The following is a 21,199-nucleotide window of genomic DNA, read 5'->3' as shown; positions in this document are numbered from 1 at the left end:
CCTACAGCCACCTCCTGTGCTTAGACTTAATTATTTACTTTTGTCACAGTCACCTTGTGCAGCAAGGGGATGCCACTGTGCCTGCAGGGTGAGGACAGGAGGTCAAGGAAAGCACAGCTAGCATTATGTTATGCTGCAGGGAGGAGCTGGCAAGAAGAGATAACCTTTTGTTTTGGGTATGCTGGTCTCAATCTGGGCTCTTAGTTTTCTCCCAGAAACTAGAACTGACCTTCTTGACTCCAAAGTTTAATTTCCATAAAGGGTCAGTGCTCTGTGGCAGGGCTTTGTGTGTGACTTGTGACCTGGCTTTCTCCTGACAGCAAGAGCTGGGACTGTAAAATTTAGTCAAAGGTTTGTCAAGCCACTTCTACCATTTTGAGTACAGGTTTTCCTTCCTGCATTTGAATAAAAGGAGATCTTCTTTGAACATTGCCTCTGTCAATGCAAACACAGATTACATCTCATAGAATCATGGAGTGGATTAGGCTGGAAGGAAGGATCCTTAGAGATGATCTACTCCAACCTCAGGCAGGGACACCTCTCCACTAGACTTGGCTGTTCAAGGCCTCATCCAGCCTGGCCTTGAACACCCTCAGAGAGGAGGCAGCCATAACCTCCTTGGGCAGCCTATAAGAGTCTCACCATCCTCATACTGAAGAAGTTCTTCCTAAGCTTCAAACCATTCCCCCTTGTCCATTCTCTGCACACCCTCATGAAAAGTCCCTCTGCAGCCTTCTTGCAGGATCCCTTCAGGCACTGGCAAGCAGCTCTAAGGTCCCCCTGGAGTCTTCTCCGGGCTGAACAACCCCATCTCCCTCAGCCTATCCTCGTAGCAGAGGTGCTCCAGCCCTTGGATCATCTCTGTGGTTTGACTGTAACTCATTTTCCTGAGTTAGAAATTCGTGAAATGCTTTGTCTTTGGTTGAGAAGCAAAAGTAGCCAAGAATTAAGGTTGAAGTTTACAGTAAAACATGACTAAGCCTCTGAAATGGTAATTATAAGCCTTGGCTACTCTGCTGTCTTTTACCATGAATCAATTATAAGGCACTGAAGATCTGCAGAGTACTTTACAAAACTCTGCTTCCGAGCAGAGTTGCTCTTTCTGCCAAATAACATCACTCTGACACTGGCAGTTGACTCCTGGATGATGTTTAGAAACTCAGGTACTACTAAATGCACAACTGCTACCTTTTGGGCTAGCAGTTAATCTGGGTTCAGCCTGGTTTTGCTGTGGAGAAGGAGAAAAAACTGGAAATCGTGGGGGGGAAATTAACTTTGTTTGTTTTTTAATACAAGAACCAAATATTTTCTGTATAATTTTGTTAGGTTTTTGTGTGTTTTTTTATCTATTTTTGTGTTTTCTTTTTGTGTACCAGTGTCTGCAAACTCCAATTTCTCAGAAGTAGCACTTGCTGGCTTGGCAAGCAAAGAGAACTTCAGCAACATCAGCCTGCGGAGTGTGAATCTCACAGAGCAGAACTCCAACAACAGTGCTGTGCCATACAAGAAGCTCATGCTGCTGCAGATTAAAGGTATGCTGCAACTGCCTTTACTTCCCAGACATGACAGACTTGATTCTACCAACAGGATTGATTTTAATGGGTTTATGAGGGGCAGGTCCTGCCTGACCAACCTGATCATCTTCTATGCCAAGATCACCTGGCTACTGGATGAGGGAAAGGCTGTTGATGTATTCCTGGACTTTTGAAAAGCCTTTGCTACTGTTGCCCACAAGTCTTGTAGACAAGAACTGGCTACTCATGGCTTGGCTGAGCACACTGTCTCCTGGATCAAGCACTGGCTGGACAGGAGGGCCCAGAGAGTGGTAGTCAGTGGAGTTGGCAGCCAGTGGTGTTCCTCAGGGATCTGTGTTGGAGCCACATCTTTTTAACAGCTTCATTGATGACCTTGATTCAGGCATAGTGTCAGCAGTAAGTTCACAGATGACACCAAGTTAGGTGGCAGTGTTGATTTGAATGAGGGTAGAGAGGCTCTTCAGAGGGACTTGGATGAGCTGGATCAATGGGCCAACATTAAAGGGATGAGCTTCAGCAAGGCCAAATGCCAGGTCCTGCACTTGGGTCACAACAGCCTCAAGCAGTGCTACAGACTCGGTGCTGTGTGGCTGGAGACATGCTGTCAGAAAGGTATCTGTGGGTTGTAATAGACAGGAGCTGATTATGAGCCAGCAGTGTGTCCAGGCAGCCAAGAAGGCCAGTGGCATCCTGGCTTGGATTAAAAATGCTGTGGCAGGCAGGAGTAGGGAGGTGATTGTCCCCTTGGACTTGGCTTTGGTGAGGCCACACCTTGAGTATTGTGTTCAGTTTTGGGCATCACAATACAAGAGAGATGTGGGGGTGCTGGAGCGGATCCAGAGGGAGTTCCTGCCACAGCTTGTTCTTGGTCTCCAGCTCAAGGTTTATGTCCAAAACATTAACAAAACGAATGAGAACTGTGTGACAAATACAAAAGCTTACAACTAGGTTTGCACTGTGCCTGCTGGTGTGTGCTTGCAAGGGAGGAAACCAGAATGCATCAGAAATTTTAGCTGTCTCCTGTAGAAATGTTTTGGCTGTCCCATTCTCCCAGTGCTTGGTGTAACTTGGCAGTGACACAGCAGTGTTGTTGCTCTGCTTCCCCTTGCAGTGCCTACTGATGTATCCAATTCTGCACAACAATAGCAACCTTTTTTTTTGGCAAAGGAAAATCCTCACAACTTTTTACTGCCTGCAGAAACTGTGCCATAGCTTCGCTTAAGCAAATGTAAAGGATCCCAGGATTTGAAAAGGATTCTAGAATCTGCCACTTACTTAATTCATTGCTTTCCAGAAGGACAGAAAGCTGTTAAAGCAAGAGCAGGAAATAATAGAGATCTTAGGTGATAGCAGGAACACACATAGGTATCTATCTGTTTCTTTTCTTTCCCTTTTTCCCCCAGTAGTAGACTTTTAACTCTTCTTTAACAGTCTATCTGCTAAAGGTGCTGAAGTTGGTTTGTATGTCATTCCAAACAAATTAGGTCTTGGCATTTGATGGCAGCAGTCAGAGGAATATAATTAGCTTTGTTTTCTCTGTAGGAAGAAGACATGTCCAGACGAGATTAGTGGAACCGAGGGCCTCGTCGTTGAACAGTGGAGACTGTTTCCTGTTGTTAACTCCACATTTATGTTTCTTATGGGTAGGAGAGTTTGCAAATGTCATAGAAAAGGCAAAGGTTAGTACCAGCTTGGGGGTTATTTGTTTATTTTTAGAACTTGTTGCAGTATCTGTCTCTTTGATGTCACTGAGCCTTGGTGCCAGCTGTCTGAAAAGGCAGCACGTAGCTGCTAGCCAGGGGCAGGTAGATGGGCAGGGTTCCTGTAGCTGTGTTGCAGCCTGTGCACTGAATGAAGGCTGACGTAGGAGTGTGTAGGCTGTGAAGCTGCAAGAGAAAAGAGGATATCCTCAGGAAACAGATTGGTACTCCAACAGAAAATAGTCTGAATTGCAGGATGTCCTTTTTATTCCCATGCTCATTAAGATCAAGTCTTGTTTTAAGGCAAATAAAAGAATGAATGTATTTTTGTAACCTGTTCTCTGATGTCTGCTCAGTGCTGCAAATGACCATTTCTCCTCCTATTTGCTCTGTTATATCCTCTCTGCTTTTGCCTTCTCCCTGAACAAGATATAAACAAGTATTCCAAAGGCTTAAGCAATCCTGTTCAGATAACTGTTAATCTCTTAGGCTTCAGAACTTGCAACTTTAATTCAGACAAAGAGGGAACTTGGCTGTAGAGCTTCTTATATACAGACTATAGAAGAAGGAATAAATACCCATACCCATGCAGCCAAAGACTTCTGGAAACTCCTTGGTGGACAGACAAATTACCAGTGTAAGCATCCTTACAGCTACAGTATCCAATCTTTTATCACAGTACCATAGTCGACTCTGCTCTCTTCAGTAAAGGTATTTGGATGTTAATTTTTTGGTTGTCTTTTACAATCTCTTCCTTAAGCTGCTGGAAGTCCTGAAGAAGATGAAATGTATGAAGCTGCAATAATAGAAACCAATTGCATTTACCGCCTGGTAGAGGATAAGCTCATTCCTGAGGATGACTACTGGGGAAAGGTGCCAAGATGTACCCTGCTGCAACCAAAAGAGGTAGGGTGCCACTTAATGCTCCTGTGGTGAGTGCAGGAACGTAGAGCTGACAATGCCTTAGCAACTGCAGATGCTGATGGAGAGGCGCACTGAAAATAAGGTCTTCTGTCTCTGGGAAGCTTCTGAACTCTTTGCTGTGTAGAGTGTGCTGCAGGTCTCAAGAAATGAGATCGTGTTCTTTTTAAAGTGGAACTATTTTAGGAGGTGTAAATTCTTTTGTAAACAGTGGCTCACTGCCAAGTCATGAACTACAGAACAGGTACCACTTGGAAAAATAAAACAAGAAAAAAACCCACAACTGTTTTCCCTTTCAACCCTTCTTATCTCTCTCCTTAGCAGACTTTTCCCTTCAAACAACCATTTCCCACCCAAGGAGAAATGAGAGTGAATTTCCAAAGTGAAAAACATCTCACATGATGCCTTTTCCTGAACATAATCAAAGTTGTTGCCTGTTTGCTGAGCTGGTTACCCGCACTGTGTTCTGTCAGCCTTCCTCAGCTGCAGGACAAAGCATAGACCGAAATGCCAGGAAGTGGACAGCAACCAGTCATGTAACAGAATCAGTTTTTTAGTAGTAAGACCTCTCTAATCTGCTGGTGTGACCTGGCTGTCACCTAAAGATACACCTCACAGCATGCCCCATTGCTTCTAGTCATCCTCGACCATCAGATGTCACAGTGCAGACCACTGCCCTGGCTCTGCTGACACTGCAGTGGAGGTTGTTAGTTCTACTTCAGAAACTCAGATATTTGGGGAAGTTTGTGTCCAGCCCTCTGCCATCCTGCAGCACTGGGAAACTGGAGGATAAAGGCTATCACCTCACCTAATTGTAGGTTGTTGGGTGTTTGTTTGTTTGGTTTTCAGGTGCTGGTATTTGATTTTGGCAGTGAAGTATATGTGTGGCATGGGAAGGAAGTTACTTTGGCACAAAGAAAAGTGGCATTCCAGCTGGCAAAACACTTGTGGAATGGCACTTTTGACTACTCCAATTGTGACATAAATCCTTTGGACCCAGGAGAATGCAATCCCCTCATACCCAGGTAGGAAAAGCAAGTTTGGGCTCCTTGCAAATGTAGTTGTTTTGCCTTCATTTCATAGCATTTAATTTGATTTTATTTCTTTTCTCCCCTCATGCAGAAAGGGACAAGGACGCCCAGACTGGGCTGTGTTTGGCAGACTCACAGAGCACAATGAGACTATATTGTTCAAAGAAAAATTCCTTGATTGGACAGAGCTGAAGAAACTCAATGAGAAGAATTCTAGTGAATCCCTTCACCAGAAGGTGTGTGTAACAAGCATGCTAGGTATTTCAGACTAGGTGACTCAGCTGGCATGGAAGCCAGGGAAGCCTGTTCTCCAGGATCCAGAGCACTTTATCATGCAGGCTTTGACCTAGAGGTCAGAATATCTCCTCCTACAGTGAGCCTGCAGAAGTGCTTTGTATTAGTGCCAAGAAGCTCAGCGCATGCTGCCAGGGTGGCCTTGACAAGGCATCAAGTGCTGACAACATATCAAAGTGCTGAAATATGCAGGGCTCAAACTTTCTGAGTGGAATTGTGGCATAAAGAAGAAAAAAAAAACCAACTCTATGCTCAAAGAAATCTCTGTGTTTTTTTTGGCAGGAAGAGTCCAGATCTGACTCTAAACCATATGATGTCATGCTGATGGTACCTGTGCCCCAGACAACTGTAGGCACAGTCTTGGATGGAATGAATATTGGCCGGGGCTATGGACTTGTGGAAGGAGAAGATGGGAGGCAGTTTGAAATCATCACTGCATCTGTGGATGTCTGGCACATCCTGGAATTCGATTACAGCAGACTGCCAAAGCAAAGCATAGGGCAGTTCCACGAGGGAGACACATACGTGGTGAAGTGGAAGTACATGGTGAGCACTACAGGTTAGTGACCAGTCCCATGGCGTCCTGCTGAAACTGCTGCTGTTACTGGTGAGATACAGACCCACTCTTCCTTGGATGTGGAACTGGTTTAAAGGTTCATAGATTTTATAAGAATGGTCTGGGTTGGAAGGGACATTAAAGATCATCCAGTTCCAACTCCCCTGCCGTGGGCAGACACCTTCCACTAGACCAGGTCATTCAAGACCTCATCCAACCTGGCCTTCAACACCCCCAGGAAAGAGAGGGCTTCTATGACCTCCATGGGCAACCTGTTTCAGTGTCTCACCACCCTCACAGTAAAAAATTTCTCCTTAGTATCTGGTCTAAATCTCCCTTTCTCGAGCTCAAAGCCATTGTCTCTCATCCTACCGCTACAAGCCCTTGTCAAAAGCTTTCTTGCAGGTGCCCTTCAGCTACTGGCAGGCTGCTCTAAAGTCTCCCCAAAGCCTTCTCTTCTCCAGGCTGAACAGCCCCAACTCTCCCAGCCTGTCCCCACAGGAGAGGTTCTCCAGCTCTCTAATCACGTTTGTGGCCTCCTCTGAGCCCACTCCAGCAGCTCCATGCCCCTCTTATGCTGGGGGCACCAGAGCTGGATGCAGTCTCCAGGTGGGATCTCACCAGAGCGGAGTGGCAGAACCACCTCTCCTGCTGGCCACATTTAGGTTATAAATGCTAATTTAGCCTTGCTAGACCAGCAGGAAGTAGATTCTTATTTTATTTTGTTTAAAAGAAAGTATTATAAAAATATATATTAAGAAAGCAAAGCTGTAGTTATTACTCATATGTCAAATGTGACACTCTGCATCTCTCCTTTCACCCAGCAGTACTGCTGTATTCACAGGACAGCTCATTAAGCCAGAACTGTGCTCCCCAGCTTAACACCAAAATAACTAGGCAGCTGGACTGAATGTCTTGCAAGAGAGGTAGGCTTAGTAACAAGGAAAGCTTTTGCTGGGTAATGGAGAACAGCAACAATGACAGGAAAGGCCCTTGCCAATTCATTGCCCTTGCTGTCAGTTTTACTGTTTCTGGAAACTCCTGGCTATGGGTTTCAGTCTCAAGTGGGAAACATCAACAGTGTTCTGACAAAGAGCCTGAGAGCAGCAGGTAAAATGCTGGGAATCAGTCAGCTCAGTATGCTCATTGGAACTCTCCCTTCTGGCACTAAACTAAGAATAGGTGGCTTTTGTGGTAAGTAAAGTAGAAATAGTCTGAAAGTAATTGTTCCAAACAGGGAAATAATAAAATTGGTTGAAGCACTGTAACAGCTCTTCAGCCTTGGGCTTTTAGCCAAGAAATGCAGGCAGGTCTTGCTGGGGATCCTTGAGTTCAGATACTGACAAATCCAATAAAAGCACAAAAGCTTTGTGAGTCCTGTGAGAAGTGGGTAATGCTAATAGGGAACTGTAAACAGGCTCCTAATCCAAATGCAGGAAAAGCTTTTCAACCACTCAGAGTAACTTGTATGTAGAGGGCTGAATGCAGATCAGAGTGAAACCCATAAACTTTAGAAGTGACCAGTGGTTTGAGAATTCTCAGCTTGAAAAACACAGGATGCTTTCTCCTAAGTATTTCAGTTGGATGCTGCTCAGCATTGCTGAAGTCAAAGCAGGAGGCTTAATATTTTTTTAAGGATCTGGTTTAAAGCTTTTGCTTGGTTTTAGGGTTTTTAGTCTTTGATTTAATTGTGCCTGTTCAGCCAGCACTGGAGGGAGTAAAATACTTTATAACTGGTTGAGTGGTTGAATTTCACTTGCTGTAAACACTTATAACAACTAGATACCAATCCTCAAGACCAAATCCAAGCAAGTTGCTTCTAACCCACATTATAGACCAACATGAAGAACTGAGTTAGTTTTGACACACAAATAAAGCTTGCCTAATCCTGAATTTCCTTTTCTCTGATGCAGAATACTGCCTTGGTGTTCTGTTGTTCTGTATGTTTCCTTGTCCAGTATCACTTTATACCAAGAAAGACTTCTGTGCCTGTAGCTTTCTCAGCTGTTGCTGTTTGCAGTATCCCTCAGCAGCCAGCTCCTCTGCTGCTGCCAGAGAACAGTGTGTAATGTGGAAAATGAGCTGTAACACTCTTCTGGTAACATGACTGGACACACCATTTCACATGCAGATTGGCTCAAGTCATGTCAGTTATTTCTCTCCAGATAGTATCAGTTCTTTCTACATCTCCTTCTGTAGCCAACTCAGGCACCTCTGCCTGTGGGCTTACATCCACCTGATGAGACAATGCCAACTTTGCACAGGGAACAGACTGGCTTGGAGACCTGATGTTCCTCCAAGTGGACATTTGTTCTGGATGGGATAGTGCTGAGCTGGCAGATGACATTAAGCCACGTGCAGTTTCAACCTATAGCCAGGGTACTTTCTTCAGCTTGTGCTTTCTGTCTTGCAGTTGGAAGCAGGCAAAAAGGAGAGCAACAAGTAAGAGCTGTTGGAAAAGAGAAATGTGTGTATTTCTTTTGGCAAGGAAGGCACTCCACAGTGAGTGAGAAAGGGACATCGGCACTGATGACAGTGGAACTCGATGAAGAGAGAGGAGCACAGGTGAGCTTCCTGCAGACCTAGGTGGTGGTCTGGGTGAGACTTTCCTGCTCAAGTAGCCACTAGTGGTACATGAGGATTGTCATCTTTTGCCTCCTCTCTTTCTGTAAAGGTGTTCTTGTCACTACCAACAGCCAGCCCTCCAAATTGTTTTTGGTTTTATTCCACCTTCAGAGACACAAAAGCTCCTTCGTGGATTGTCATTCCCAAAGGCCACTTCTAAAGATGATATTTCTGAGAATGGCTGAAGAATGACTTCTCTCCTCTCCCTGCAGGAAGAGGTGAAGCACAGTTAAACAAACTTGTCTTCACTTCAACTACAGGTTCAGATAACAGGATTGTCTTCCTAGTGCTGAGAACAGGTGAAGCACTTTCTGCCAGGCCAAGACATGAAATACATTGGGAATTTTCACTTTGGTTACTCTGGAATTCCATACTAGACTGCCTTGGCTCCCAGAGAATTTAGCAGCTGCAGTTTCAGCTAATTTGAAGCTCTGACAGAGGACAGGCTAGCTTGTTACCTCTTGATAATGCTGTGATTGGTTTAACAGCAGCATAGACATGACCAGCAGGAGAGGAGTTCATAGAGGAGACACAAAACTACACTTGATCCAGACTGTGGCATTCTGTGCCATGTAGCCCATTTAGCAGTTGGCTATATCACTTTCAAAGTCACAATGCAATGTTTGATGAAGCAAGGACATGTATGTTGTCATGTACACCACATTTTGAACTCAGTTCAGTTCCTGCATTATCTCCATGGTAGTTTTAAAGAACATCAGGCAGCAGAACCCAGTCCTGTGAAGAATCCAAGTAATGGTTAAACTGATTTAAATTAAAGTTTATTTGATGGTTTGGGGTTTTTTTAATCTTGGTTGTTGGATTCCAGCTAGAGGTTTCTTGTAATATGCAAGTCACATGAAACCCACTGCATGCTGATCTATATGGTAATTGCAACTAGAGTCAGCAGTTGTGAAGTAGACAGAAAGCCATCTTCATGGATGGCAATAATGAGCTCATCTTTAATGATCCACAGAGACTCATTTCCCTCAGTCTCTAGTCTTGCTTCGTGTTTTTAATGAAGAGTGGTGCTCTCCATTTCCAGGTACAAGTGCTTCAAGGGAAAGAACCACCATGCTTCTTGCAATGCTTCCAAGGAGGAATGATTGTGCATGCTGGAAGAAGGGAAGAGGAAGAAGAAAATGCACAAAGTAAATTACTGTTAGTTAAGAGCTTCTGTCCCCAAATCCTTTTTCACCTGTTGGGAAGGGCTTTGGATTCAGTCTCAGCTTCCATACTGTGTAGAAAAAGAAAATGGATGCCATGAGACCCATGAGACAGCTTTACAGTGCTCGTTTCAAGGTAGCTTGTTGCTTCTTTGAGCACAGAATGGGTTTTGACACCCTGGAGCAAGGTGGCTTTATTGTATTGAAATTGTTCTAGTTGGTTTTAACTGTGACCATTTGTTTGAAATTGTGTTCTTCTCTCCCTAGTCTGGGCAAGAGAAGTGTCTTTATGAGCAGTTCTGCCCCAGAGAGAACACTAAGCTTTTGTAACCCGTTCCTTAGTCTTTGCAACGTGGTCCTTGAATGCTGCAGTTGAGGTGGGAGAATTTCAGAGCAGGTGCAGCTTGCATATGTTCCAGTTTGCATCTTAATATGGCTTCCTGTGTTTAAGGTGCACAGAGGAAGAGAGCTGAATTGAAGGACTACAGTGTTAGTTTCCCCTTTTTTTTTTGCCTGTATGACACAAAGTAGAAACTTGGCTTTTGCTGAGTGAGGCTCTTTAGCTCTTAATACTTGCAGCAAGGTTTCAGAAAGACATCCTGCCTGCACAGCAGTGTTCACCAAACCTGATGCTCAGCTAGGTTTATTCCGGGACATACAAACCTGTGACATGTGACATTCATCCAGTGTGAGCTGTCGCAGAGCAGGAGTCTTGAACTGTCAATCCCATGTGACTAATACTGCTGCACTGTTTCTGTCTGCTGCAGGTGACTGGAGGCTCTATTGCGTGCGAGGAGAGGTTCCCAGTGAAGGGAACCTGCTGGAGGTGGCCTGTCACTGCAGCAGCCTGCGCTCCCGCACCTCCATGATCGTCCTCAACATCAACAAAGCTCTCATCTACCTGTGGCATGGCTGCAAAGCACAATCTCACACCAAGGACGTGGGAAGAACAGCAGCCAATAAAATAAAAGAACAGTGAGTATCTGAGCTATGTTTTGGAGACGTTTGTTCACGCTAGCAAGTGGCTTAAAACAATCTGCTTCAAAGAAAAGGTGACATAGAACTGTCCTCTGGGTAGCACTGCAGCATGTGCATGCTTGGAGAGGAGGAATGGTGAGTGGAGTGAGGAAAACTCGTGTTCTGCAACCCCTGTCACTTAAGATCAAATGCCTTTATTCCCCCTGCTGCACTGCTAATTACAGTTGCACAAAGCCAGTCCCTTTGGGAGATACTCCTGGTTGGACCTGATGATCTGAAGTGTCTTTTCCAACCAAAGCAATTCTGTGATTCTATCTGAATAGCAAACTACATCTCAGATGATAGGAAGGCTGGAATCAAACTTTGAGAATAAGGAAGAGCAAATTAATTTGGGAAAGCATGCAAGGAGGACAGCAGCAGTTACAAGAACAGGCATTGAGATTCTCTTCTAAGCACTCGTGTCAGCATCTCCTCCCCTCTGGATCAGAAGTGGTATGAGGGTGGCTGCTGAAATTCCATCTCTTGCTTACTCACAATTTTTGCCATTGTTTTCAAAAAGCCTGATGACATCAAGTGTGCAACAGGCCTGAAGGGTGCTTTTGGGTTCTAATAATGCAGCGTTGAGCTAGCTGTGTGGAGGGCAGAAGGCTGAGTTCCCTCTGTTTCTCTGTGCTTTGTAGATGTCCACTGGAGGCAGGGCTCCACAGCAGCAGCAAGGTGACCATACATGAATGCGATGAAGGATCAGAGCCTTTGGGATTCTGGGATGCATTAGGAAGGAGAGATCGAAAGGCCTATGACTGCATGCTGCAAGGTAGACCTGCACTCCTACATCTGGCACTCCCATTTCACTGGTCTGTGGTATTGTGAGATTTAATGTAAAGCTTTCTAAGAACTTCTTGGTAGTTGAGATGATCCCTTCAGATAGAGGCTTCCAAAAATCTACTGAGTTCAGTAATACTGTCCTAGAAAGGAAGTGCTGGGAATTATGTGTTTCATTTTGTCCTCTCCCCCTTCTGCAGCCCTTCTGTAGTTGTGCAGCAGAGAGCAACAGTTAACATTGTTGCCAACACATTTTGCTTCTCTTCTGAAGGGATTTAGGAGGCACTTCTGAACACATTCTTGTCCAGTCCTTGCTTTGAAACTGCCAACAAGGGTAGCAGGGGGATTGATGTACCAAGTGGAAAATAAAACTTGGATGGGCTTGCTTCCCTTCAGCTGCAGAGCAGCCAGTTATAAAAGGGCTGAGAGTAAGCAGCCAGGATCAGGTTCAAACTGATGGCTGCTGGCCTTTTAGGTCCAATTCTTAACAGCTGCTGCTAGTCCCCCCCAAGACATCTGCTTGTCTTCCTTGAGTTTTCAAAACCTCAGGAAATTCAGTCACTCTAAAAGTTGACTTATTTATCTTTTTTATTTAATTTCTTTTTTTTAACATTCATCTCTGGCATTTTCTGTTGGAACTATTCTTAATTTTTGTTCTTTAAAGATCCTGGAAAGTTTAACTTCACCCCTCGCCTGTTCAGCCTCAGTAGTTCATCAGGAGAATTCTCAGCCACCGAATACGTTTACCCTTCCAGAGACCCTGCTGTCATCAATTCCATGCCATTCTTGCAGGAGGATCTTTACACTGCCCCACAGCCAGGTATATGCTTTCAAATACCCAAGTGATGAGCAAACAGATAACTGTGTCCTGCACTGGGCAGGGATTCAGTAACTAATCACCTTTAGCTTGATTTATCCCAGGAAAATGTGATACAGCATTAAGCAATAACAGTACTTTTTCTGTGAGAAAGATACTGAGAGCTAACCAAATGTACATGTTTCCCAAAAGCCTCCTATAAAAATCCTTTGTTTATATCAGAGACTCTGAGTTCAGCTGAGGTTCAGCTGGATGAATAACAACAGGCAGTTTAAAAACTGCTCTTGTCCTGCTGCTGAGGAGCATGTAAGACTGGGCTTGTTCGGGGCATTCTGACAGCTAGTAAGTGGCTGATAATGGATTTGTTTTTCGGCTGTGTAGCACTGTTCCTTGTTGACAATCACCACGAAGTGTATCTGTGGCAAGGCTGGTGGCCTGTGGAAAACAAAATAGCTGGATCAGCTCGAATCAGGTGGGCTACAGACAGAAAATGCGCCATGGAGACTGTGCTGCAGTACTGCAAAGGTAACAGTGCTGTGCCTGGCTGCTCTGACTGTGACAAACCCTCCCATGCCTTACTGTCTGGAAGCTGTTCAGGTGCTACTCCAATGTAAGCATCAGTATATCTGAAGATGCATTCTCCACTCTCTCCTAGCAAACCTTTTGTCTAGCAGTGCCAGTGTTCCCAAACTGCCAAATTATTCAGCCAGCTCAGTTCTCAGAGGAAAAAGGCTTCCATTTCTCATCAGATTCCTAAAAGTGAATTCAGAGAACACAGCCTCTTAAACCTGAATGCTTTCTGCCTAGCTCCTCTTCAATTTCCTAAGCTTCTGTGTATCAAAAGACTGAATGAAGACAGTGATTGCTGGTGTAGCTGGGTTTTGATTGAGTAGGGGAGCTAGAAAGACTTTGAAGATCAAAATACCTATCACACAGAAACATGTGGCCATTGGAAATGCTGGAGCAGTTCTGCAAGACAGTGTTAGAATCATAGAATCAATCAGGGTTGGAAGGGACCACAAGGATCATCTAGTTCAAACCTCCCTGCCATGGGCAAGGATACCCTCCCCTAGGTCAGGCTGGCCACAGCCTCATCCAGCCTGGCCTTAAACACCTCCAGGGATGGGGCCTCAACCACCTCCTTGGGCAACCCACTCCAGGCTCTCACCACTCTCATGGTTAATTGCTGTGAACTATGTCCTCTTGCAAGCAAAGCCTGAGCACTCCTTGAGACCTCCCCATGTCACTGATGATTTCAGCAGCAAAATAAACTTTACTAGCTGTGACTCACCTGATGGTGACTGTCCTCTTCTGCCATAGCCATATGGCTATACATGAAGAGGGAAATCAGTGCCCTTGTATTCCACCCCCATGAGGCTAACCCAGTCTCTCTTTACCAGCCTGCCGGCTGAGGAACAGGAGGAAGTGTCTTTCTGCTCAGTTGTCTCATGTCACTGACGGAAGGTGGTAACACCTGGCAGGAGTCAGCTGAAAACCACTACTGGAGGCTCTGAAATGTGACCTTTATTTGACACTGTTATTGCTGGGCAAGATTCGTCCTCTGGTGTCCCTGGCACTGCCCTGCCTAGCAGCAGCGTTTGTTTGGGAATGGGGTGCTAAGGACAGTCTTTGGCAGTGACTGCTGAATTCCTAAAGAAGAAGTCAGTTAGTTGTTCTCCACCACCCCCAGTTTTTGCAGTTCAGAGGAGTGGTAAGCTGCGTTTCCAGGATGCGCTTCACAGCAGGAGTGGCAGCATGGAAGGACAGAGCCCCATGCACTGCAGTGCCCAGAGGGGCTCAGCAGGCCACTGAGAGATGGAAATAAGGTCCTGCTCTCAGTGTTCCCGATGCAGTGCTGTGATCATCTGCTTACAAAAGCCATGTTTTCTGGCGCCAGCAGAGATGGAATCAGATGCAGATCCACATGACGAGGTTTGGATACTGTTCCAGATTTCTTAAACGCCATCAAAGTCAACGGTGGGAAGAGGGATTATAGTACCTTGTGTGCTGTGAATGTGCTGCATCTGACTTCGATGCGCGGTGGAGAGCTCTTCAGTGACTCCTCAGGGCTCTGAAGTTTAGCATATGTATGGTGGGATGAGTTTTTTCACTGGGTGCTCACTTCACCTGTGGTTATGACTTTGCAGCAGTTGTGGCTTTATCCTCTTTGCCACGGGGCAGGTCTCAAGAGCTTTAGGTTGTGTGGTTACACAGGTACAGAACAAGTTTGTTGCTGTTCAAGACTGATTCTACTTGGACTTTTTTTTATGCCAAAGCTGATGTGAACTTCCTTAGTAGTTTTTTACTGTTCAGGCTGTGCTGTTCTGGTGATCTATCACTTTCAGAATCTAGGATTCTGTCAACCACTTTAAAATTTCATTGCATCAGGCTGTCAGGGCTGATGAGCTTTTATGTGTTATTACTTAGCAAGGTGGAGAAATTGAATTTCAGGAGATACCAGCGCTGCTGCAAGTATTGTGCCTCCCAGAATATAGCTGAGTGATCAGAAGCTTAAAACACTTCTCTTTGATTTTTCTCTGTTTCTCTCCTTGTCTATTTCCCTCTCCCCAGGTGCACCCTTTTCTTTCTTTGTTCTTTTCGTGGTTTGTAGTGTTTAACTACATGATTGTTTGAAAGAGATTGATTAGCAACTTGAATATATAGAGCAGTTTCTCCTTGTGTGTACCTCTTATTTCACTTGTAAAAATGTCTTGGAAGTTTTTTCTGTGGTTTTATCTGCTCAATCAGCAGTCTGGAGAGCTGAGCTGCAGGCTGTTAGGAGAAGCAAGAATCCAGTTTGCCCTTCAGTGGTTCTTATGAGGGAGATGAGCTTGTGCTGAGGGCAGAGTTCATGCAATGACAACTTCTCCACTTACATACAAATTCACCTTATCTATACTGGAACATTAGCAAAGGCCACTCTGGTGTTCCTTCTTGGCTGAATTGCTGAGGTGGATCAGCATAACTAGAGCACATTCACACTTTTTTTTTTTTAATGCAGTTTTTAAGTGCTTGTTGAATTGTTTGTGGTAGAATAAACCACTGAAAATATGTGGAAGAGAAGGCTTCAAATACTCAGATGATAAACCTGTCTAAATTGCATAGCTAAAGCATTCACATTCTAACACATTTGTTGGTCTACTACTAGAGCTTTTACCTCTAGTATTCAACATTTTGTGTGGACTTATTCCCTCTAATCAGTTTGCTCTCAATATCTGGTGTGAAGCTAAACCTGTGTGGTTCAGGTTTTGCAAACCTAATGCATCAAGGATGTCCATCCAGGCTCTGTTTGCATTCAGCACAGGTGTTGCATCAGTTCTTGGGGAGCTGTGCTCTTTTAGACCCTCCTGCCCAATAGCCCACACACATCAAGTGCAGGTAGGGACAAAAAGCAGACTTGTAATGGATTTGTATGCCCTGGAGGAAACCTTAGTGCATTAAAGGTGCTCTGAGATTGAATGGAGGAAAGAAGCAAATTTTGAAAGCAGCAGATTTTAGGGAAGCCTCAGCCCTCACAAGGGAGGTCGTTTCATGTTGCCCTCTTAGTATCACTTGGTTCTGGACTTTGCAACATCCTCAGCTTTTCCCCTGCCTGTGTGGAAGGAAGATTTGATTAGATTGAGATGTCTGAATCCGAGTAAGATGAAGACCCATTTGAGTGATAGCTCCTCCCAGTTCCTGACTGTCTGCCTCTCCCCAATATTTGGAGTTTATCAGTGCTTTCCAATCCATGGGGAATTAAATCGTTCAACCAGTAGGCTTTTTTTTCCCACCAGTATGTGGTGCAAATGTCTTCAACCACTTAGTCTGAAATGGCATCACTCCTAGGCAGGGTTATGTCTGTGTCCTATATAGTGTGCACATGTCCCTGTTTTAAAGAAGCAGGACTGTCTTTGAAATCATCAGTAATTATCACCCAGCTATTGCAGTGACCTCAGGTAGCTTTCAGTTCCCATTCCTTTGGGTTTGGAATAACAAAATGATTGTGCTAGGCATCAGTACCTAACTTCAGCCTCCAAGCTGGATGATCTTGGAGGTCTCTTCCAACCTGGTTGATTCTGTGAAGCTTAAGCTTTATTTATTGCTGGCAGAACACTTCTGCTGAGCATACCAGAAGGCTTCATTTACCTGATTTTTACTAATTTCAGACCATCCCACTCTGCTTTCTCTATTCTGACTATGGTTTTGTAAGATAATAAATACCTTGTAGTAGGAAGTAACTTGGGTTGGGGAGGATTTTCAGCATACGAGATTTGATCTTTGTGGTCAGCTACAGTAAGAGACAGATTTCAAAATCTTGGGAAATCTGTTAAAAGGTGTTATATTTTTAAAAGCCCTGGTAAAATGTATTCCTGCTGCCTTCAGTTACTTGGGCCTTGCACAAAAGAATCAATTGAACATGCCTGTGAAGTAGCTTTGGAGGGTGAGCAACTGCAAAATAAGGGACTGCCTGTAATGCCTCTCTTTTTTGGTACTTTGACTGTTTCTAGGAAAAAATGTGAAGAAGCCCCCCAAATCCTATCTGATTCATGCTGGCCTAGAGCCTCTGACCTTCACTAACATGTTCCCAAGTTGGGAGCACAGGGAGGACATCGCAGAGATCACAGAAATGGTAACTGTTTTCCTTGCACAGACTATTTCTTATTGCTAGCAGCTGCCATTTGTGGGTGGTTGCTTGTACTGTGGAGCACCCAAATGTGGAGGGTGAGCTTACAGAGTGCAATTTAGGAGTCTGCACAGGATGATGGACAACATAGCTGAGTTCTGACTGGCAGTGTGAAGAACAGAGGTATTCCTGGTTGTTTTTTCCTGTGATTTCTCATATTCTTTTTTGTTCAAAGCAGAAGGAGGTTGTGATCCAAATCATCTTTCATAGAAAGAGATCTACCAGAGTTTAGCAGAACAATGGTTTCAGTCCTGTGAGACAGGCAGCAACGTACAGTTCTGGGCTGGGCTCCAGGTGCTTGGGAGCAAAACACCTCACAAAGGATCAGCTGGCTCCAAGAGCTCCAGCACTGACTTTCCCACCAGCCGTGGCCAAATTACCTGTGAATGATTTAGAAGCCTTCAGTGAAGGAAGAGGCATCTTAAGGCAAAAGGCATTTTCTGTTTTGCAAGTCCTCTGCAACTGTCCTTCATGGCTCCATGACTAAACACAGAGCTCAGCCTTAAACTGAGAGTACAGGATGTCCTGCTGCAAAATGCAGACCTTTTTCAGGGCTGTGCTCTTATGTGAGGAAATGGATGGACAGCTGTGGGCTCTGTGGGCTGGGTGCACAGGTTGGTCCCATGCCATCTGCAGACTGCAATTGGTGGTTTCAGCATTGTGATACTCATCTCTTTTCCTTTTCTCCCCACAGGATGCTGATGTTTCTAACCAGATCATCCTTGTGGAGGATGTGCTGGCCAAGCTGTGTAAAACAGTGTATCCATTAGCAGATCTCATAGCCAGGCCTCTGCCTGAGGGAGTTGATCCACTGAAGCTTGAAATTTATCTCTCAGATCAAGACTTTGAGGTAAGGAGAGAATAGATGCATGTGTGTTTAACCATGCTGTGAAGGGATGTGACAGTTCACAGAATCACAGAATGTTAGGGGTTGGAAGGGACCTCAAAACCTAATCCAGTCCAGCCCCTCTGCCAGAGCAGGACTACCTAGGGCAGGTCACACAGGAACGCATCCAGGTGGGGTTTGAGTATCTCCAGTGAAGGAGACTCCACAGCCTCTCTGGGCAGCCTGTTCCAGTGCTCTGTCACCCTCACAGTGAAAAGTTTTGCTCCCTGTGTTTTTTACTAAGGGCTTACCCTCTGGTTTGAAACGCAGGTTGCGCTGGAGATGACGAGGGAAGAGTACAATGCGCTGCCATCATGGAAGCAGGTTAACCTGAAGAAGGCAAAAGGACTTTTCTAAGTTGTGTTTATTGGAGTGAGCACTAAAGGGATGTTTATTTTCACTTTCTATGCCCTTTAGAAGAATTGTTACCCCACATTTACAGAATAAATAGAAGTAATCTGAAGTTACTAGTGACTACCTGTCTGGAGGTGTGGAATGTTATAAAAGGCCAAGAGAACTCTTTAGAAATGGAATTCAGTTTTGTCTCCTGAAGGTAAAATGTTTTAAGCTCTACTCTCCTATGCACTTAAACAGTAGTTTCTTGAGCTACTGCTGCAGGTGTCCTCTGGCTAGATCCAATACTTGCCATTTTGGTTTTTGAAAGAAGTTCTCTTTGTAAAGTGTTATTTTGTTAGTTTGTGGATGACAAAGAACTTTATATTTATATAAACACATAGAACAAGTACGTATTTAACAATGCAATATATATTCACTTTCAAGACTTTCGTGTCCAAAACTACAGAAGAGTAGCTGGATAGCAGCTGCTCGTACTGAATTAGCTAGACCACCACTATGTATCTCCTAAAGCATTCTGAAAAGTTTCTCTTTGCAATAGCTAAAGAATTGTTCTCAGTGCTGCTTCAGGTGCTAAACTGAACAAAGCATTTGTATTTATAGCATGGATTTCCTGAGAAACTATGCGACTCGACCTTTCTACTTCATTACCCAAAAATGTATAGTGCCTTGTTTTTTTTTGTGTACAGTTTGTATACAACAACAACAAAATAGAGAGATTGGTCTGCGTTCTGAAGGTGGCTTAGAATGGTCTCCTCTGTTACTTTTATAATAGTAGAAATAAAAACATCTCAGTTTCTAATACTTGTTGTAAACATTAAACATGTCCTTTGTGATATAAGAACCAAAAGTAAAAGCTTCCGAATAAACTCTTAGCGATGCTTCGACTTGTCGTTATTTTGTACTGTAATGGGTGCTGTGTCGCTGGAACCTTCCAGAACATGCTCTTTTATCCAAATATTTTAACCTTGCCTACCTGTGGGTGTTGTACAGTCATAACTTGCGACGCAGGTTAACGTGGAGAAACAACCGATGTACGGGATGCAGTCAGTTGCGCAGCACTTGAGTGCTGAAGGTTGCAGTAGTCACGCAGCTCCTGTGTCCTTTGGGGTTTTCCCTGCTTTATACATGAAACCAAAATTATCCTGCTGGTTTTCAAACTTTGGAGAAAAATCTTTTCAACCTTTGTGCAATTGGAAGTAAAACTTGAACTGAAACTAAGTACAGCATTGTGTCCGTTTCTTTCAGTAAGCACCGGAGGTAAAGGCGGGTTTAATTTGGCTAACTGGGACATTGAATAGTGCAGTGAAATTGTGCTGCTGTTTTGAAATGACTTTCAAGCATCTGGCATTTCTATCAACACCATGCAGTCTTCCCTTTGCTAGCTTTGTGGATTTCACATTTTCACTCCTGCCAGCCGAAGTTTTCTTCTGCCCTGCAGCCGTTCAGAGCTCCTTCTGCCTCCATAAAAAGGATGCCCTGCAGTGGTGCTTGCTGCTGCTCTCATCATCCCCCTAGGCCCAGGGAAGCAAAGTAGGATCTTTGAATGTGCATTAAGACCTGCAGTAAATGTTGCTCCATAGTTAACATTCTAATTTGTTTGGGTTTTTTTTTGATAGATCAGTTAATAAGCTGTAAGGTAGTCTTTAAGTAAACAAAAAGCCTAGAAATACACAAGTACTCTTCACCTGACCTGAGATATTGCAGGTGCATTTTCAGCACTGGTGTATTCCGTCTCATTACTGGTTTCTTCAGGAACTGAAAGGAAATAAGAAAAAGATAGCAACAGTCTTCAGAGCCAGGTTACAGGATCACAGGGTCACAAGATGCTGGGGGTTGGAAGGGCCCTCTGGAGATCTTTGAGTCCAACCCCTGTGCCAGAGCAGGACCATAGAATCTAGTGCACGTCACACAGGAACACATCCAGACACGGCTTCAAAGTCTCCAGAGAAGGAGACTCCACAATCTCTCTGGGGAGCCTGTGCCAGTGCTCTGGGACTCATACACTAAAGTTCTTCCTCATGTTGAGGTGGAACTTCCTGTGCTGTAGTTTTCATCCATTGCCCCTTGTCCTGTCCCAGGGCACAAGTGAGCAGAGGCTGTCCCTGTCCCTTCCTTCCTGACTCCCAGCCCCCAGCTATTTATAGACACTGATCAGATCCCCTCTCAGCCTTCTCCTGTCCAGACTAACCAGCTCCAGGGCTCTCAGCCTTTCCTCAGCAGGCAGTGCTGCAGTCCCTTCAGCATCCCTGTAGCCCTCCCTTGGACTCTCTCAAGCAGATGCCTGTCCCTCTTGAACTGGGGAGCCCAGAACTGGATGCAGTATTCCTGGCGGGGCCTCACCAGGGCAGAGTAGATGGGGAGAACCTCCCTTGATCTGTTGGATGCACTCTTCTTAGTGCACTCGGGTTACTTCTTCATAGGCTCCAGCAAAAGCATGTTGAGATGTCTGAGTGGTGCTCAGCTGTCTGCATGGAATACACTGTGACTTTGGAAGCTCAGGACTGAATGGTGACAAGCTTATATTTTCAAGCACTGAGAGGTTTCCAAAGTCACTGCTGTATTCAGCAAAGTATTTTTGCATCTATATAAGTCCCTCTTTCATCCTCTCTGGTGATAAAATCAAGCAAGAATTAAGTTTTATTTATTCATGTTCAATCTGTAGTGTGGGGGTAGCAGGCTTCTCTGTTTTGATTTTCCTCTCCAGAAGAGAGCTGATTTGCATAGCATGATTGACCTTGTTTTTCCCTCTGGCAGGGTAGTATCATTTGCTTTTCTGTTTTGAAAACACCACCAGTCCTCCAAGTGCTGCTGAAGGGCAACATCCACTCACCCTTAAAGCCTTTGGATC

General features: G+C 44.6%; 1 protein-coding gene across 11 annotated transcripts in view; it reads left to right on the top strand.

Annotated features, from left to right (window-relative positions):
• The window catches only part of SVIL (supervillin), a 109,439-nt gene extending 89,870 nt beyond the window's left edge, over positions 1-19,569 (top strand). For all 11 annotated transcript variants that reach the window (XM_064162650.1, XM_064162646.1, XM_064162644.1 and 8 more), the window contains 16 exons: positions 1,377-1,532; positions 3,078-3,214; positions 3,725-3,872; positions 3,996-4,141; positions 5,006-5,181; positions 5,279-5,423; positions 5,764-6,040; positions 8,451-8,602; positions 9,705-9,810; positions 10,593-10,800; positions 11,484-11,617; positions 12,290-12,445; positions 12,824-12,967; positions 16,933-17,054; positions 17,803-17,958; positions 18,265-19,569. In XM_064162650.1, the coding sequence (XP_064018720.1) occupies positions 1,377-1,532; positions 3,078-3,214; positions 3,725-3,872; positions 3,996-4,141; positions 5,006-5,181; positions 5,279-5,423; positions 5,764-6,040; positions 8,451-8,602; positions 9,705-9,810; positions 10,593-10,800; positions 11,484-11,617; positions 12,290-12,445; positions 12,824-12,967; positions 16,933-17,054; positions 17,803-17,958; positions 18,265-18,351 (2,450 nt within the window). In that variant the 3' untranslated portion in view covers positions 18,352-19,569. The remainder of the gene's footprint in view (positions 1-1,376; positions 1,533-3,077; positions 3,215-3,724; positions 3,873-3,995; positions 4,142-5,005; positions 5,182-5,278; positions 5,424-5,763; positions 6,041-8,450; positions 8,603-9,704; positions 9,811-10,592; positions 10,801-11,483; positions 11,618-12,289; positions 12,446-12,823; positions 12,968-16,932; positions 17,055-17,802; positions 17,959-18,264) is intronic.
• Positions 19,570-21,199: the final 1,630 nt, after the last annotated feature.

This window comes from Pogoniulus pusillus, chromosome 23 (assembly GCF_015220805.1).
Source record: "Pogoniulus pusillus isolate bPogPus1 chromosome 23, bPogPus1.pri, whole genome shotgun sequence".
Taxonomy (NCBI): Eukaryota; Metazoa; Chordata; class Aves; order Piciformes; family Lybiidae; genus Pogoniulus; species Pogoniulus pusillus.
This window is presented reverse-complemented; position numbering and strand designations above follow the sequence as displayed.